Raw genomic sequence first — 19,629 nt, 5'->3', positions numbered from 1 at the left:
GCCTTTTCTAATTGACTCAGTCCTCTGATTGATCCCAGGCTCCAGGCAGGACCACTTGGGAGCCTTCTACCCATGCATTGGACTGCTTCTTAAAGTGGCCCTCTTTAATATTGAACTTCACGTGTATTTCGCATCCTCCTTCCTGGATCACAATGCGTTTTCAAAGGCAATTTTACCCATTGATGGATGGCTGCCAAATACTAAAAATGGAACTCCCATTTGACCCAGTGACCCCACTTTTAGGAATATATCCCAAGAAATCAGAAACTCCAATCAGAAAGGATATATGCACCCCTATGTTCATAGCAGCACAATTCACCATAGCTAAGATCTGGAAACAGCCTAAGTGCCCATCAGCAGGTGAGTGGATTAGAAAACTGTGGTACATCTACACAATGGAATACTATGCTGCTATAAAAAAGAAGGAACTTTTATCATTTGTAACAGCATGGATGGGCCTGGAGAGCATTATGCTAAGCGAAATAAGCCAGTTAGAGAAAGATAACTATCACATGATCTCACTCATTTGTGGAATATAATGAACAACATAAGCTGATGAACAAAAATAGATCAGAGATAAAGAAACACCAAACAGACTGTCCAACCTCAGAGGGAAGGCAAGGGAGGGGGTAAAAGATCAACCAAAGGACTTGTATGCATGCATATTAGCATAACCAATGGACACAAACATTGGGGCAGTGGGGGCTTGTCCTGGAGGGTGGGAGGCCAGGGAGGGGTCAATGGGGGAAAAAGGAGACATATGTAATACTTTAAACAATAAAAAAGAAAAAAACAATAAATAGGAACAAATAATAATAAAGATTTAAAAATATTGAGTAAAACTACTAGGAGACTTAAGTTTATCTTGAAATCGTGTGTGTGGGGAGGAGATGGGTGTCTACAGCTGGTGATGGGAAAGTAGTCTGAATTTTAAGGAGAGGAGAGGTTGGATGAAAGATTTTTAAATTGTGATGCCTATCCCCTGATTGGTGGACAAGCATTTAACATCCTCATTACCTCAGAAATCTGAAGACCACCACTGAAATATTCACCAAATAATATTGGTGCTACCCAAGCCTTTCATGGTAGATGAATTGATAAAGACTCATGGATATATTCTGCCCCAGTCCTAGAATCAGTCATTTCTCTACAAATTCCTGGTTCCTTTAATTGAATAGTGCATTAGACATCACAATCTGAGAACTATGTCTGTTTACTGCCTCTGGAGTGTCATTAATTCTAGGTCTTCACACCTGACTGAATAATGAACTACATATGTGTGTGCTTACACACACAAGCACACACACATACACACATACACATATACAGTACTAGTATATGTAATATACACACATACCTGTGTTTATACTGATATCTCCATTCTAATTCATTGTCAGAGGATGATTAGCCTCTTACCCTCTTACATGTAACTTCCCACTCCAACAGTAAGAAACCTGGGTCCCAACACATACCATCTATTTACTTAATTGCTTAATTGCCAATATCTGTGTAGAGTATCACACTTGCTAATGAGAACTGTTAACGCTTGTGTATACTTGCTTTTGCATTTAGTCTTATAGATTTCGCACATTCCCCAAATTACTTAGGTTATATAACGTGGTAATTTTTAAAAGTATATCTAGCCAAAGTTTTATTCAAATATGAAGGTGTAATACAAATATTCTCAAGCAATCAAGGCCTCTGAAGGAGTTCCATACAAGGATTCTTATTCATAACACTCTTGGAGAGTGCTTAGAAATTGAAAGGCAAAAACTAGAGAGAGACAGAGAATGGAATGCAAATGTTTGGAAAGGGAATGCATTCGTATAGAACAGGAACCTCTAAGAAGCTGAACATATTACTAGAGAAGAAGAGGAACTCTGTTATGAACAAGAAAAAAAGGAATTCTTTGAAACACGCAGGTGATGTAGATCATAGGCAAGATGATCCTTCCTGGAGCGAGAATGAAAAGTTGTCTCCAGATGCAGATGCACAACTCAGCCATGGATCTGACTACTCTCACCAACAGAACAGATTGAATGACTTTGATCACCAAGAGAGAAGGACAGGTTTCCTGAGAGTTGAACAGTACAGCCTTCATCTTTTTATTTTTTTAAGTTTTTATTGATTAAGTTATTACATATGTGTCCTTATCCCTACGTTACCCCCTATCCCCCCCCCCACTCATGCCCTCACCCCGCCCCCTGTTGTCTGTGTCCATTGGTTAGGCCTATATGCTTGCATATAAGTCCTTTGGTTGATCTCTCCCCCTTACCCCCACCCTCCCCTACCTCCCCTCTGAGGTTTGACAGTCTGATCGATGCTTCTCTATCTCTGGATCTGTTTTTTTTCATCAGTTCATGTTGTTCATTATATTCCATAAATGAGTGAGATCATGTGATATTTATCTTTCTCTGACTGGCTTATTTCATTTAGCATAATGCTCTCATCCTCACTGGAGGGTATTTTTTCCATTGATTTTTAGATAGAGTGGAAGGGAGGGAGGGGGTAGAGAGAGAAACATCAATATGAAAGAGACACATGGATCAGTTGCCTCCTGCAAGCACCCTGACCCAGGCCAGAATCAGGTCTCCAACCCAGACACAGGCTCTTGACCAGGAATCAAACCTGGTCCCTTTGGTCTGCAGGCCAGTGCTCTAACCACCAAGACAAACCATCCAGAACAAGCCTTTATCTTCTGAAAGGCAAGAATGTTTTGTTGGTCAAAGTGAAGGGAAAAAACATGCCCTACTGCATGAAGAGAAGGTGCAGGATTTGAAAGGCATCCCCCAAATGTTCGTGATTCCAGAAGAAATGATTCTCCACCACGAAGAAATTTATAGAGAATCAGTTAAGAAGTATGAGTGGAATGAGATGAGAGAACTGTGATCATTCACCCTAGATATCCTCGAGAAGCAGGGCCCAATCCATTGAGACCATCCACCTGGAAAAATGGAGGAGGCATGTCCAATGACAAATGGGAAAGTAGAGTTGAAAGGTCAGGCAATCTGGGAGAAATTGCAGGACACAGTGTAGAGGGGCTCTCCCTGGGAATCACAGTAATGCTTCAGGCCATGGAAACAGAGAGGGAGACAGAGTCATCACAGTCCCAGGAAGTGGAGCACAGCACTGAAAAATGAAATGTGGTTGAATGTCATGGCTGTCAAGGACACAAGTGGGCCAAGGAAAGTGTGGCATAGTCCACCTTCTCAAGGGCCTATCATGATGCAAGGTGATGGGTGATGGCTGGACAGGGGCACTCATGACAACTCAACATGCAAGTACTGCATCCCCAATTAATAGAACTGTATGAGTCAGTGACAATTCCATGCCAAGAAGAAGTGGCTCTGGATTTAAGCCACTGAAGAGTGGGCTTCCATGATGATTCTGAAAACTAATACTCTGCCATGGCTTCAAGAGAATGTATTGACATCTCCAGTAAACTTGACTTGACTGCCTATGGAGAGGACCTCTGACTTGCTTGAGAGTTCTGTCAGACTTCCCTTTTTTATCTCCTTTTTAGGAATTTAACACTGCTTTTCTCAATTTTGGAGAAGGTGTTTAAATAGTTCTCTTGTAGCTTTTAATCGTTTTGTGTATCATTCAACTTTTTTCTTTGCAGCACCAGGACATTTGAGATGATTGGAATCAAAACCATTTTTGTTTAACACTGTGTGAATATAAAGAGTAGCTTGCAGCTGTGTGGTAGTAGTTTAATTAACATCGTTAGCTCTGTGGTATCAGGCTGTAGAATTACTTCTTGTCATCAAGCAGTTTCAGCCTCTATTTTGAAGGCTGTCTAAGCTTAAAAGGTCTGCTGTCTTATTCGTAGGGAATTAGATTGTTCCTTGCATGTCTGAGTATTATGTCACCTATTTTTGTAGAAGGCTCTGTTACATTGAGTGCATCTGTGTATCCTGGTTTTAAAAAATGTACTTAAAAAAAATAAACCTTCATATTCTGTATAATTGCTAAAAAATAAAATACTTCTGAAAACAGACCTGACAATTAAAGAAATAAATAAAACTATAAGATGTATAGAAAGTAAGGGCAACGAAACCCCTCAATGCATTTTCTTTCTATGAAAAGGAAAAGGTTCACAGATGACAGGATTATATTTGAAGAAAACCCTGCTAGCTTCCATGCACAAAATATCTGTTAGAACACATAAAAACATTCAGCAAAGTTGCAATATATAAATTCAACATGCAAAAATCAGCTGTGCTTCTATAAACAAACAATGAAATGGAAATTACTAACCACTACATTTAAAATAGATTAACAAACAAACTACTTTGGAATGAACATAACCAAAGAAGCAAAAGACTTGTGCAGTGAAAACTACAAATATTGCTGAAAGAATGTTTCAAAAATGCCCTGACAGGTTTGGCTCAGTGGATAGAGCGTCGGTCTGCGGACTGAAGGGTCCCAGGTTCAATTCTGGTCAAGGGCATGTACCTTGGTTGCGGGCACATCCCCAATAGGGGAGTGTGCAGGAGGCAGCTGATCGATGTTTCTCTCTCATCGATGTTTCTAACTCTCTGTCCCTCTCCCTTCCTCTCTGTAAAAAAAATCAATAAAATATATTTTTTTTAAAAAAACAAGAATGTTTCAAAAAATAAACACACATAAATGCCCAAACCAGTTTGGCTTAGTGGACAGAGCATCGGCCTGCGGACTGAAGGGTCCCAGGTTTGATTCCGGTCAAGGGCATGTGCCTTGGTTGCGGGCACGTCCCCAGTCGGGGGTGTGCAGGAGGCAACTGATAGATGTTTCTAACTCCCTATCCCTCTCCCTTCCTCTCTGTGAAAAATCAATAAAATATATTTTAAAAATAAACACACATAAATGAAAAGACATGCCATGTTTGTGGATTGAAGGCCTTGATACTGTTAAGATCTCAACACTATCTAAAATGATCTATAGATTCAATTTTAATATTGTAATAATCTGAAAGGCATTTTTTTTTGCAGAAATAGAAAAACCCATTCTAAAATTCATATGGAATCTCAAGGGACCCCCCCAAAAACAAACACTTGTGTAAAGAAGAAAAAGTTGGAAGGCTCACATTTTGTGATTTCAAAAACTACTACAAAGTGATAATAATCTAAACAGTGTGGTACTAATGTAAAGACAGACAAATAGACCAATGGAGCAGAATACATAGCTCAGAAAGAACGCTTTCTGTATGTAGTCAAATGATTTTCAACAAGGGCACCAGGGCCATTCAATGGGGGAAAGAACATTTTATGAATTTAATCCTAAAGGCAAGAGAAGTAAAGGCAAAAATAAATGAATGGGACTGTATCAAACTAAAAATCTTCTGCACAGCAAAGAAACGGACAACAAAACAAAGAGGCAGCCAAACAAATGGGAGACGATATTTTCAAACAATAGTTCTGACAAAAGTTTAGTTTCAAAATATATAAAGAACTCATAAAACTCAACATCAAACAATCAACCCAATCAAGCAGTGGGCAGAGGACCTGAAAATACACCTCTCCCAAGAAGACATATGAACAGCCAATAGATATATGAAAAGAATGTTCAACCTCACCAGCAATTAGGGAAATGCAAATCAAAACTACAATGGGACACTGCCTCACACCTGTTAGACTGGCTATTATCAATAAGTCAAATAAGTGTAGGAAAGGTTGTAGAAAAAAGAGAATGCTCCTTCACTGCTGGTGAGGACGTGGACTGGTACAATGACTATGGAAAACAGTCTGGCAATTCCTGAAGAAATAAAAATAGAGCTACCATAGGAACCAGCAATAAAAATAGAGCTACCATAGGAACCAGCACTCCCTCTCCTGGGTATATACCCAAATAAACTTGAAAACATGTGTTTGCAAAGATATATGCATCCCTATGTGCATTGCAGCATTACTTATGATGGCCAAGACATGGAAACAACCAAAGTGTCCTGAGACAGAAGACTGGAAAAAGAAGATATACATATATATATATATATATATATATATATATATATATATATTATACACACACACACACACACACACACACACACACAATGGAATACCACTCAGCCATAAGAAAGGATGAAACACTGCCATTTGCAACAACCTGAGTGGACCTTGAGAATATTTTGCTAAATGAAACAAGTCAGTCAGAAAAAGCTAAGAACCATATGCTTTCACTCATATGTGGATATAAAACTGAAATTTATGAACACAAACACAAGTGTGGTGGTTGGTTGCCAGAGGGAAAGGCATGGTGGGTGATATATAGTGAGGTGAGAGGAACTGAGGGGGCTAATATATGGTGAGGTGAGAAGAATTGACTTTGGGTGGTGGGTACACAGTGCAATACACAGATCTTGTAACATAGAAATCCAAACCTGAAACCTATATGATCATACTAGAGGCCTGGTGCACTAAATTCATGAACAGGGGAAGGGGGTCCCTCAGCCTGACCTGCACCCTCTCGCAATCTGGGACCACTGGCTCCTTACCACTGGCCTGCCTGCCTCCCTGATCACCCCTAACCACTCTGCCTGCCTGCCTGATCACCCCTAACCACCTCTGCCTGCCTGCCTGATCACCCCTAACCACTCACCTACCTGCCTGATCGCCCCTAACCGCCTCAGCCTGGGCCCCCGCCATCGCAGCTTTGTCCGGAAGGACATCCAGAATGATGTCTGGAAGGTCGTTTGGCTGTCCAGTCTAATTAGCATATTACCCAGTGGTCAGAGTGGGACCATCCAGATTACAACTCCTCAGATCCATAAGGGACACACTCAGGGGGCAGACTCAGTGAGCACCAAAGCCCCACTGATGCAAGTCTTGCCCCAGAAGGGTGTCTCCAGCACAGAAGTTCTCCCACTGCAGACACAGCTGATTCTCACAGTCAATTCCTCCCAGCGATCCTACAACAATCAAGGCTTAACTACAGCAAACTGTGCACAAAGCCCACAAAGGGGTGCACCAAGAATGTCCACCTCAGGTAATTGGGGAGGCTGAGCCACTGGGCCCTATACGACACCTAGCACACAAAGCCACTCTATCAACACAGGGAAACATAAAAAATGTGGAGACAAAGAAACAGGTCACAAATGACAGAAATGGAGGAAAGCAAACTGCTGGATATAGAGTTCAAAACCACACTTTTAAGGTTTTTCAAGAATTTTCTAGAAACCGCCAATATATTTAGTGAGACCCTCAAGAAATCTAGTGAGACCTTTGAGGTTATGAAAAAGGACCAACTAGAAATTAAGCATACATTGACTGAAATAAAGAATATTGTACAGAGTTCCAACAGCAGACTAGAAGATCGCAAGAATCAAGTCAAAGATTTGAAATACGAAGAAGCAAAAAACACCCAACCTGAAAAACAAAAAGAAAAAAGAATCTAAAAATATGAAGATAGTGTAAGGAGCCTCTGGGACAACTTCAAACATACCAACATTCGAATTATGAGGGTGCCAGAAGAAGAGAGAGCAAGATATTGAAAACCTATTTGAAGAAATAATGACAGAAAACTTCCCCTACCTGGTGAAAGAAATAGACTTACAAGTCCAGGAAGCACAGAGGACCCCAAACAAAAGGAATCCAAAGAGGACTACACCAAGACATATCATAATTAAAATGCCAAGAGCAAAAGACAGAGAGAGAATCTTAAAAGCAGCAAGAGAAAAAAAGTCAGTTACCTACAAGGGCATACCCATATGATTGTCAGCTGATTTCTCAACAGAAACTATGCAGGCCAGAAGGGAGTGGCAAGAAATATTCAAAGTGATGAATACCAAGAACCTACAACCAAGATTACTTTATCCAGCAAAGCTATCATTCAGAATTGAAGGTCAGATAAAGAGCTTCACAGATAAGAAAAAGCTAAAGGAGTTCACCACCACCAAACCAGTATTATATGAAAGCTGAAAAGTATCCTTTAAGTAGAGGAAGAAGAAGAAGAAAAAGGTAAAGATACAAATTATGAACAACAAATACACATCTATCAACAACAAGTGAATCTAAAAATCAAGTGAATAAATAATCTGATGAACAGAATAAACTGGTGAATATAATAGAATCAGGGGCATAGAAAGGGAATGGACTGACTATTCTCAGGGGTGGGAAAGGAGTGTGGGGGGGTGCGGGAAGAGAGTGTACAAAAATCGTACACCTATGGATGAGGACAGTTGGGGGCGGGTAAGGGCAGAGGGTGGGGTGGGAACCAGGTGGAGGGGAGCTATGGGGGGAAGAAAGAGGAACAACTGTAATAATCTGAACAACAAAGATTTAATCTTTTTTAAAAAAAGGTAAGCCCAGCCCTACCTGGTTTGGCTCAGCAGACAGGGAGTTCACAGTGAAGATTCACAGGGCACAGGGCAAGGATGAGCTCACAGGTGAGGTGCGGAGGTCAGGCCAGCAGCAGACACGAAGCGGCGCCACTGGGTTCAGAACTCCATTACTGGCCAGGCCAGGAGCCTAGAGCTCCTCCTGGCGTCCTGGCCTGCTTTGAACTTGTCCATCTGTTCCTTACACCGTGGCACCTTCACCCTCCCTCTCCTGAATGTTGCCCCCATTATTCATCGAATGTGGAATGTTCACGGATGGAAGACAGAATTCTCCGGGGCCAAAGCGATTGTTTCCTGCCAGCTCCTCCCACCACGGCGCCCTCTACCCAGACACCGGAAACACGGCAGCTGTTCCCATGGCCTGGCAGCCTGGGTGTAGGTACCAACCGCGTGCACATTTGCCCGGCGGGGACCGCCACAGGGTCGTGCCACTTGCAGGGAATTTCCGCCCGCACGGACAGGGAGACAGGAAATCAGGCTGTACGGGCAGATGCAGCCTGTAGTGCTGGCAAAATCCCTGTGCAGCCGGGGAAGTCTGAGTTCCCTTATGACTTCGTCACTAAAAGCAGGGCCCTGACCAAAAGCATAAACCACCCCTGGAACCTGACGGGTAGAAGGAAATATTTCCTTGTCCTCCGTCACCCATGAAACTATTACATATTACAAAGTCAGTGTTGGGCGTTTACTCCTATCAACACCAGCTAACGCGTTGAGCCACAGCTTCGCTTTTGCAGCCACGTTACACCACGCACACCACGCAGATACACCTTTAACTGACATTCCGACTAAAGCCCCGATCCTGCATCATCTTAAAGTGCCGTTTCCCATTTCAGCCCAGCTCTGCTGGTTCTGGGCTCCGGGACAAAATCCTTCTGCGTGGCATTTTTATCTGTAAATTGGGCTCAAAACAGATACACTTCGCTGCTATAGTTTAGGTCAAACTCTTCAGTTTATGGTAGCATAATAATTACGATAGTACTACACTGATAATATATATATATTGGTAAGTTGATCGTACGGAGGCTGATTTTAACACACTCCGTTCTGACACAACTGAAAGGATCTGACAGTAATTTACAACTTAGGCAAACAGAAAATGATGTAACCCAAAAACTCACCCCACTATTGCTCCAAAAAAGAAACGCGCAGGTCACTAGGGGATGGGCCTGGGGGAAGATGGACTTCCCTGTCAGTGTCCGGGACAGCACTCTGTTGGTGAGACTAGAAACGTACTCGGCATTTGGGTTATAACGTCCTCCTTCCTAATCGGCGTTCGGCTGATCATGTCCTCCGCATCCGAGGTCAATTCAAAAAACAACAGGGTCTCCACTGGAAATCAAGCCTAGAGCATCACGGTTGCCCGGCCCTCTGGGCCTCCTTACAGTGACTGACCAACCACAGCCGAGGATATTGGGCGCCAGCCTTGCCACCATCTCCGCGGGGCGGAGCCTCGGAAGGGGCGGGGCTTAGCCAGAACCAGTGAGACGCTGGTTCCGGGTGTACGGGGCACGCACGCAGGGGCCAGTGTGGGCGTATAATGATTCAAAGCCCAGACGCAGGCTGCCGCCAGCCAGACCACAGGCCTCGGGGTAGGACACCCAGGAGCTTGGAGGACTTGCCCCACGACGCGCGGCCCTTCGCCCAGCCCGCCCACAGCCCGCCTCACCTGTCGCCGACGCCGAGTGACACTCGCCCTCTGCCCGGCTCCCGCAGCACCGCCCGCAGCGCCACTCCGATGATAGGCAGCCGCCTCCTCAGCCCCAGCTTCCATGCTGCGCCCTGGTGGGGACCCCAGTCCGGAGGACCCTGCCCGGCCAAGCGCCGCCGAATTGAGGAGCCCGTGGGCCCTGAAGACGGGATGGCGCCCAACCTGCAAGGCCCGGCGGGGCCCCGGGCCGCCGACACACGCACCTCCGTGCTTGTCCTGGCTGCAGGCTGTGCCCTGCAGCTGCCTCTGGACGGCGGCGTCGACCTGGTGCTGGAGCCCGAGCCCACGTCGGTCCTTCAAGTGTCTCTGGTAGGGCACACCCTCCTGCTGGTCCCCGAGGTGCTCTTGGGCCTGGAACCCGGCGCTCTCCTGGGCGCTCCCGCGGGAGGCGTCGCCATCCAGCAGGGATTCTTCTGGGCTTTTGTCCCAGAGATCGCAGTGCAAGAAGAGGCCCACCACGAGGACGAGGACGCCGCCCCCGGGTTCCTGACTCCCTGGATGGTCCCTGCAGCCGGCTCGGCCGCTGGAACGGAGTTAGGCCCCCACCCGCACGGCCCCATCAGACAGCCATGGCCTCGGGCCCCCACACCTAGTCCAGAGAGATGCCCGCCTGGGCCCTACTTCAACCTGAACTTCCACCTGTGGGAGCGCTTCCCCAGCTCACCTCTCCAAGCTCTACCTCCGTCCCCTAGTCCAGGTCCTCTGGTGCGCCCCCGGCGCCCTCTGGGGCCTGCTCCCAAGGCCCGGAAACGCCTGTTCCAGGAATGAACTGCTACAATCCCGCCCCACGGGGCTGAGGACCAGGAGAAGGGATTCTGATAGCGGTTGTGTGTATATTGCACATCCTACAAGAATGGATAAAGACAGATACTCTTTTGATGCAGGCTGCTTTGCAGAATTTTCAATCAATGGTAAACTAAAACATTTGGAAGAAAGATCACAAAGCAGCAGAGAAATGCTGCTTGAAACACAGGATACTTGACTTTGGGTGGTGAGCACACAGTGCTATATACAGATGATATATTATATAAAATTGTGCACTTGAAACTTATGTAATTTATTAACCAATGTCCCCCAATAAATATAATATTTAAGAAATAAAAAAAAGTCCATACTACCCAAAGCAATCTATAAATTCAACGCAGTTCCCATTGAAATACCAATGGCATATTTCACAGACCAGATATCGAGCTGTATTACAAAGCCATTGTTCTCAAAACTGCCTGGTACTGGCACAAGAACAGACATATAAATCAATGCAATAGAATAGAGAACCCAGAAAATGACCCGAACCAATATGCTAAATTAATATTCGACAAAGGAGGCAAGAACATACAATGGAGTCAAGACAGTTTCTTCAATAAATGGTGTTGGGAAAATTGGACAGATACATGCAAAAAAATGAAACTAGACCACCAACTTACACTATACACAAAAATAAACTCAAAAGGGATAAAGGACTTAAATGTAAGACGGGAAACCATAAAAAGCCTAGAGGAATCCAAAGGCAACAAAATCTCAGACATATGCAGAAGCAATTTCTTCACCGATACAGCTCCTAGGCTAGGGCATTGGAAACTAAAGAGAAAATAAACAAATGGGACTACATCAAAATAAAACGCTTCTGCACAGCAAAAGAAACCATCAACAAAACAACAAGAAAGCCCACTGTGTGGGAGAACATATTTGCCAATGTTATCACCGATAAGGGTTTAATCTCCAACGTTTATAGGGAACTCATACAACTTAACAAAAGGAAGATAAACAATTCAATCAGAAAATGGGCAAAGGACCTAAAGAGACACTTTTCAAAAGAGGACATTCAGAAAGCCAAGAGACATAGGAAAGCATGCTCAAAGTCACTAATCATCTGAGAGATGCAAATCAAAACAACAATGAGGTATCATCTCACGCCTGTCAGAATGGTTATCATTAACAAATCAACAAACGACAAGTGCTGGAGAGGATGCGGAGAAAAGGGAACACTCGTGCACTCCTTGGGAATGTGGGAATGCAGACTGGTGCAGCCACTGTGAAGAGCAGTATGGAGTTTCCTCAAAAAGTTAAAAATGGAACTCCCATTTGACCCAGTGATCCTATTTCTAGGAATATATCCCAAGAAACGAGAGACACCAATCAGAAAGGATATATGCATCCCTATGTTCATAGCAGCATAATTTACCATAGCTAAGATTTGGAAACAGCCTAAGTGCCCATCAGCAGATGAATGGATTAGAAAACTGTGGTACATCTACACGATGGAATACTATGCTGCTGTAAAAAGGAAGGAATTCTTACCATTTGCAACAGCATGGATGGAACTGGAGAGCATTATGCTAAGTGAAATAAGCCAGTCAATGAAAGAAAAATACCACATGATCTCACTCATTTAGGGATAATAAAGACCATTATAAACTGATGAACAAAAAATAGATACAGAGGCAGAGCAGCATCGAACAGACTGTCAAACTACAGCAGGAAGGCCGGGGAGGGTTAGGGTGGGGGCAAGAGATCAACTGAAGGACTTGTATGCATGCATATAAGCATAACCAATGGACACAAGACACTGGGGAGTAGGGGAGGCCGGGGAAAGGTCAAGGAGGGGGGGGGGGGGGAAGGGCATATGTAATACTCTTTGTAATACTTTAAGCAATAAAACAAAGTTTTAAAAAAATCAAGGAAAAATGAAAACATAAAATATATACGTAATAACTCAGAAATAAAATTCTGCACATATAATTTGGTATAATTACAATGAATCATATCATACTGAATCCTATATACAACACTCAGATTTTGTAATTATGAATCAGGATTATCTTTGCCAATTCTAAAAGATCCTACCATGATTTGTTGTTTATTTTAAAAACATATGTAACAGGGTAAAAACCCAGACCTTGTGGAATATATCAGTATCAGAGTAATGTATTTTGTGATTGTAGGTTGAGTGGTACAGGGATATATAGTGTATATTCTCAGATAACTCTTCTAGGACTGGTAATCGAAGTTAGGAAATGAAACAGGTCAGGATTTGGTGAGTCTGAAGGAGATGTGGTTTGTGGACATGCACTTCCTCTGCTCCCTGAACCCCAAATGAAACAAGAGTGGCCAGAGGTCAACGAACTACAACAGGAACCTCTGCTAGCAGCTCAGCTAAAAGACAAATGTCAAAGCCTCACAGGCTTTGACAACCATGACCACTGAAAAAAAAACAACCTTGGGATTTAAGAATCAATAGGCCATAAAGAAGCTTTAGGAGAAGGTTCAGTAGGAAACTAAGGCTAGAAGCCAACAGCCAGAGGGTTAAATAGAGAATGGGTTATGATATGAATCATGACACTTTCTGGGATCACCCACCTGCATTTTGGATGCCTTTGGTAACATCTCTTCATCTTTTTGAACTTGAATGTCTTTATTTTTAAAGAAGTGGTACAGCAATAGCTACCTCACTGAGTTTTTGCTGCACCAGAAAACTCAACATAGTCACTTTTTCCCTGAGAGTTGGTGGTGGTGCTTATATCATATAATTGAGAGAATCACTCTCTACTTCCTTTTCCTTACAACTGCTGAGAAAGAGATGATGGCAAAGAATTGACCCAGTTAATGGTCTCCCAAACTCTCAGCCTTTACTTTATTCTGCTCAAATAATAAGTGATCAAACGATTTGAATTCTTCTATAAAATAAAATTGGAAGAATTTTTTGCAATTCAATAATATTTTAAAGAGAAATGGGGAGAAAGGGAGCATTGTGAGTGATTTTTTTAGAAGAGAGAGAGAAGTGCAAGATCTGAGCAACATGGAGTGTGTGTGTGTGTGTGTGTGTGTGTGTGTGTGTGTGTGTTTGAGTAGGGAGAATACTGGGTATAAAGACAGCAGAGGGAAATCCTGTTGTCAGGAGTAGCCATAAAACATTTAACAATATAAATCCCTTACAATGTGTGGAGAGGAGCAGCCATCTTTCCCCCACCCTCTGGGCTAATCCCAGGTTCTGGTTTGTCTGGGGTGGGGCCCAATCCGGTAGTGGGCTGGCACACAGAGTCCTGCTTTATTAAAGCCCTGGGTTTGTCCTGCATGAAGGGGGAAGAAACCTAGCCTGGGAATCTTTGGGAACCTCTGACACTCAGGCAGTCCACCTGCTGCCATGGGCCGCTACCACATCCAAGTGGCCACTGGGGCCTGGCTCTTCTCCGGGTCTTTCAACCGCGTGCAGCTGTGGCTGGTCGGGGAACTCGGGGAGGCAGAGCTGGAGCTGCAGCTGAGGCCAGCACAGGGCCAGGTAAGCAGAAGAAGGGGGAACTCAGGCCCCCTGGCTGAGCTCCATGCATGAGGGCGGTTCGGACTTGGGAGGCTGAGAGCCAGTGACAGCACAACCGCACCAGCTGGGACTTCCAGTGAGAAGGGACGCCTGTACCTGGGTGGGCGAGAGATTCAGAGCCAGGGCCAGCTGGACTCAACCCCTTTCTCCCTCCCCTAGACTCTGATCCACAAAACCTCCACTCCTTTCCCAAGTGTCATTATGGGGTCAATGGTCAAAGAGGAAGGTCCTCCGAGAGCCCGGGTGCAGCTGCAGGTGTTGGTGCTCAGTGCTCAAGTCACTGTGGTCTCAATCGGGTTCCTGGTCCTCCTGGTTCCATGGGTCACCTGAGACCCACCGCTCAGATGTTGGGAGGAGGAATTGCTATCTTTGGAGGCCGTGTTACTGGACTCCACAGAAGCCCCACCCATCCGGCACCCTCAGTTAAATGCCTCTCCCGGGTCCCTGCTACTAAATCTCACCGGGTTCTGTCCCCACAGGTGGAGGCGTTTGAGCAGGACGCTCCCCAGGACTTGGGGCCACTGCAGTTCGTGAAGTTGCGCAAACATCACTCCCTGGTGGACGATGCCTGGTTCTGTGACCGCATCACAGTGCAGGGCCCAGGAGCCTTCCGGGAGGCCACCTTCCCCTGCTACCGCTGGGTGCAGGGCGAGGGCGTGCTGACCCTGCCCGAGGGCACCGGTGAGGGGCCGCCTCAGGGAAGTGGGTGCGGGGCCCACGGAGTCCTGGGGAAGAAACAAGGGGAACATTATACATAAATAGAAAGGCTATAAGTAGGACTGGAGAGGGAAATAATGGATGTGTACATCCCACCTCCCAAGGTGTGCCCTGGGAATGGGAGGTGCAGCCATGCTCTGGAAAACAGAAGAGCCAAAGTAAAGTGGGAAGGAGATCTCCGTGTGACTGGGAACCAGTTAGGGCAGGGACAGGTAAGGCTAGCACATGGGACCCCTGAGAGGAGGCAGGGCAGGGAAGCAATAAATGATATGATGTGAAGAGCTGGTTTGGCTGTGAAAACATGGAAGACAACTGGCAGGGCAGGGAGCACACTGCCTGGGGCGGGGATGAGTGAGCTCGGGCTATAGGGTATTTGTTGCTGTGGGACACATGGAGGAGAAATATGACTGGAGAGAAATTTAGGACAATGGCATGTAAGAATGGAGACTAATCAGCCCTAAGAAAGATGGCATGCTGTTTGAGACAACATGGATGGATCTTGAGAGTATTCTATTAAATGAAATGTCAAAGGAAAAGGACAAGAACTGTATAATTTGACTCCTAAGTGGGATAAAAAAACAAAAAGCAACAAATGAACAAACAAAACAAATAAAAATACAAACTCATAGATATAGACAACAGAATGGTGGTTACCAAAGGGAAGATGGTAAAAGGGGGTCAAATATATGGTGACAGAAGAAGACTAGACTTTGGGCAGTGAGCATACTCAGAGAATATAAATGTCGTATTGTAAGATTGTACACCTGAAATTTATATAATGTTATCAACCAATGTTTCCCAATAAATTTAATAAAAAATGAAATAGGCATCTTTGCAAGGCAATATAAGTACAGGTGAGAAAAGGACAAGTCAGGTTAACAAATATAAACCATGTAAGGGGGAGGCTAGGTGAGATGGAGTGAGGGAAAGGTAGCAGCATGGAACTATTTGCTCCCTAAGACAGGTGAGATGGGACGGTTGAAGGGAGCACACATAGAATTTGTGTCTCAGGGCTCAGGTGGAGGAGGGACAGAGAACAGCACAGTGCATATGTATAGTGAACAGGAAATATGTCATTCGGAGGACAGGTGAAGGTGTAGAAAGGGGAAGACCAGTACTGATGAGCTTAACAAAGGCAATACACAGTAATATGGGGTTTTGTGGATATGGCAAGTGATCAAGAAGACAATTCATAATCATCTATAGGCACAAGTAATGGAATTTGATTTAAGGAACATGAAAAGGAGGAAAACATGAGATGTTGCTTAAGGACCACTATGGAGTTGAAATAGGTGAGATCACGAATAGGTTTTGGGCAGAGATACAATGAGTGACTGTGGGAATACATCAGGTGAGGTAGAGCCAGAGAAAAAGGCAAGAGTCTGATGTAATACAGTTAAGAATGAGAGATTAGCCGTAACCAGTTTGGCTCAGTGGATAGAGCGTCGGCCTGTGGACTGAAAGGTCCCAGGTTCGATTCCGGTCAAGGGCATGTACCTTGGTTGCGGGCACATCCCCAGTAGGAGGTGTGCAGGAGGCAGCTGATCAATGTTTCTCTCATCGATGTTTCTAACTCTCTATCCTTCTCCCTTCCTCTCTGTAAAATCAATAAAAAATATATTAAAAAAAAAAAGAATGAGAGATTAGATCAAGTCAGGGATTGCAGCAATTGGACAAACCTATGTGGTCAAATGTTCTTCTAGCTCGCCTGGCAGAAGAGAGTACCTTGGATGAGTTCCAGAAGCATCGAGAGAAAGAACTGAAGGAAAGACGGCAGATCTACTGGTAACCACCCGTCCACAGCCCTCCTGATATTCCCACCTCTTCTCTAATCCTGCCACCATCACTGAACCCTAATTCCTTCCTGAACTCTTTTCTCCATCTGCCAGTTGGAGCACCTGGAAGGAAGGATTACCCCTGACAATAGCTGCGGACTCTGAAAAGGATCTGCCCCCAGATATGAAATTTCATGGTGGAAAGAGGCTGAACTATGAATGGACAGAGAAGACAGGGTGAGAAAAGATCCCCGTGGAGGGGTGGATCCCGTAACAGGCAGGATTTGGTGAGTTGAGAGTGCCATCCTTCATACCTGTCCTAGGTTACTGGAGATGATCCTCAAACGTGTTTACACCCTCCTGAACTCCTGGGACAGCCTAGAGGCTTTTGATCAGATCTTCTGGGGCCCCAAGAGCACCCTATGTGGTCAGTATTCCCATAGGCCTTTGTAACTTCATAATAGCCTGTTTCGATGGCTCAAACTTCACACTCCATAGTCTCCCAGTACCTCCCAGGTGAGGAGATATTATGTGTGGTCATATCTCTGAGGCAACAACAAGAAAGGACAGGGGGTGGATACAGAGTGACTATTTGCCTGAATAGCTGTAGTAAAACCTAAAGAAGAGGGACATCAGGTTGTGGTGAATATCCTCCCCGTACCCTCCACTCCTACTCCACAGAGAAGGTTCATCAGCGCTGGCAGGATGATGAGCTTTTTGGCTACCAGTTCCTCAATGGCGCCAACCCCATGCTGTTGAGACGCTCCACCTCTCTGCCCTCCCGGCTGGTGCTGCCCGCAGGGATGGAGGAGCTTCGGGCCCAGCTGGAGAAAGACCTCCAGGTACACCCTCCAGCCCTTTATTGTCTTCTCGTTGTCTGTGGGGGAAGGGATGCGGTGAAGGGGAAGGACCAGTAATGAATCAGGGAAGGGAGACTGTATTAATCCACTGTTCCTATGTGCAGAGTCTTTTGCAGGAAAAACTTGCAGTTGATAAAGTATGTAAAGGAAACTATGAGACTCTTGGGTGCCAGACAGAGGTAGCAGGAGAGAAAGTAGATGAGGAAAGAGGCCTGGAAACCTTGACAGAAGAATCGTAGCATGCCTGTGGTGCAAAGGAATTGGTCAAGTATGGCCTTAAAACCACCACTGCCACAGGGAATTAACATGTCCCTGGGGAAGATTCCTCTCTTTTTGCCTCTTTCCTCACTGTCCACTGAGATGACTTGGACTAATTGTTCTGGATGACTCCTTCCTTCCTGCCACTAGGACTCTGATATTGATGTAGGATAATTGTAAGAAATGAGACTGAATGTTATTACATTTCTTCCCCTTGGTGCTGGCCCTCTGGAGTAGACTTTGAACTTTCCCTCTAGAATGGTTCCCTATTTGAAGCTGACTTTATCCTGCTGGATGGAATTCCAGCCAATGTGATCCAAGGAGAGCAGCAGTACCTGGCTGCCCCCCTCGTCATGCTGAAGATGGAACCCAGTGGGAAGCTGCTACCCATGGTCATCCAGGTGAGATATTTTGGAAATGCTCTTTCTAACACTGCTCTCCCTTCACCCCAACCACTGCCCAGGGACAAAAACAGCCAGCTCTTGCCCCCCACCCCCACCTCACTCAGTGAGATCTGTCGTTGTCTCCAATTTCTCCTTTCTACCTCGCAGCCTGCTCACTACTCACATGAAATTACCTTTTTTGAGAGTGAGAATGCTCTCTATTGGTCCTCACCCTAAGGCTACTCAATCTCTTTCTGACCTTTGAATCTTTGGACTATCCCTTCTATTTTAGACATATTCTCCCTTGTTTTTAATCATTTTCACTCTTACTGTTCTCATCAGTCAATTGATGAGAACTGTCAGGTATCTACCATCCTAACTCATACCTTCATCAGGTTTCTCCCAAACCACAGTTATGGTCATACTGGACTCCCTCTTTCCACTTCCTCCTGCTTTGAACCTGACCATCACAGTACTCACACTTCCCTAGAGCTAGTGAGAGAATGACTGGAAGGATCCTCATTCCTCCTACTAGATTATGACCCCTGGGAGACAATCTTATTCATAATCCCCCCACCCCCAAGAAACTGAGCACAGTGTCTAACATATGATGAGGTCAAGGAATACTTAATTCCTCCTTATTGCAGATCCAGCCTCCCAACGCCAGCTGCCCAACCCCACCACTGTTCCTGCCCTCAGATCCTCCTCTTGCTTGGCTCCTGGCAAAGTCCTGGGTCAGAAATTCAGATTTTCAACTGCAACTGTTCCAATATCACGTGCTGAACACTCATATGCTGGCTGAGGTCATCGCTGTAGCCACCATGAGGTGCCTCCCAGGACTGCACCCTGTGTTCAAGGTACATAATCCACCTTCCCTGTCTCCTCTTGCTCACATCCCAGAGGAAGGAAACAATGCAACATTTCCACAGGATTTAAAAAGCCTAAGCCATCTGTCTGGGAATATGAAACAAACCCTGCTTTGAAATAATCTAGCACTGATATATGGTATTGCAGCAAAGAATTTTCATAGGCAGAAGGGAACAAGACACAGTTAACTATGACAAGACCTGAATTTTGTGGTCATATTTTCACATTTAAATTCTATTGATTTTGAGCTAATTATAGATTCACATGTAATTATAAGTCATAATACACACAGAGACCATCTATCCTGTTAAGTCCAGTTATTTACATTTTTCTACACATATTCTAAGTCAATTCTCTGAAATTCTCCAGCAGTGGGTCTGGAGGGGAGTGGGAATATAATTTGTTAAACCAATATGTTACCATTTAGCC

At 44.8% G+C, this 19,629-nt stretch overlaps 2 protein-coding genes across 3 annotated transcripts in view; both read left to right on the top strand.

Annotated features, from left to right (window-relative positions):
* Positions 1–19,629, top strand: part of LOC308532930 (polyunsaturated fatty acid lipoxygenase ALOX12-like) — a gene marked incomplete at both ends in the record, with an annotated part of 58,638 nt that overhangs the window by 29,279 nt on the left and 9,730 nt on the right. Inside the window, 8 exons of one of the 2 annotated variants that reach the window (XM_081110614.1) lie at positions 14,167–14,301; positions 14,820–15,021; positions 16,761–16,842; positions 16,947–17,069; positions 17,156–17,259; positions 17,514–17,674; positions 18,208–18,351; positions 18,981–19,190. In XM_081110614.1, the coding sequence (XP_080966740.1) occupies positions 14,167–14,301; positions 14,820–15,021; positions 16,761–16,842; positions 16,947–17,069; positions 17,156–17,259; positions 17,514–17,674; positions 18,208–18,351; positions 18,981–19,190 (1,161 nt within the window). Of the gene's footprint in view, positions 1–14,166; positions 14,302–14,819; positions 15,022–16,760; positions 16,843–16,946; positions 17,070–17,155; positions 17,260–17,513; positions 17,675–18,207; positions 18,352–18,980; positions 19,191–19,629 lie in introns of those variants that run through there. The other variant, XM_081110615.1, reaches the window with a different exon arrangement.
* Positions 10,053–10,793, top strand: LOC308532932 (proline-rich protein 23A-like; the record flags this gene model as incomplete). Its single annotated transcript, XM_081110618.1, has 1 exon — positions 10,053–10,793. The coding sequence occupies one exon, from the start codon at positions 10,053–10,055 to the stop codon at positions 10,791–10,793; it is 741 nt and encodes a 246-aa protein (XP_080966744.1).

Source organism: Myotis nattereri (genome assembly GCF_964212035.1).
Source record: "Myotis nattereri genome assembly, chromosome: 16".
NCBI classification, from domain to species: Eukaryota; Metazoa; Chordata; class Mammalia; order Chiroptera; family Vespertilionidae; genus Myotis; species Myotis nattereri.
This window is presented reverse-complemented; position numbering and strand designations above follow the sequence as displayed.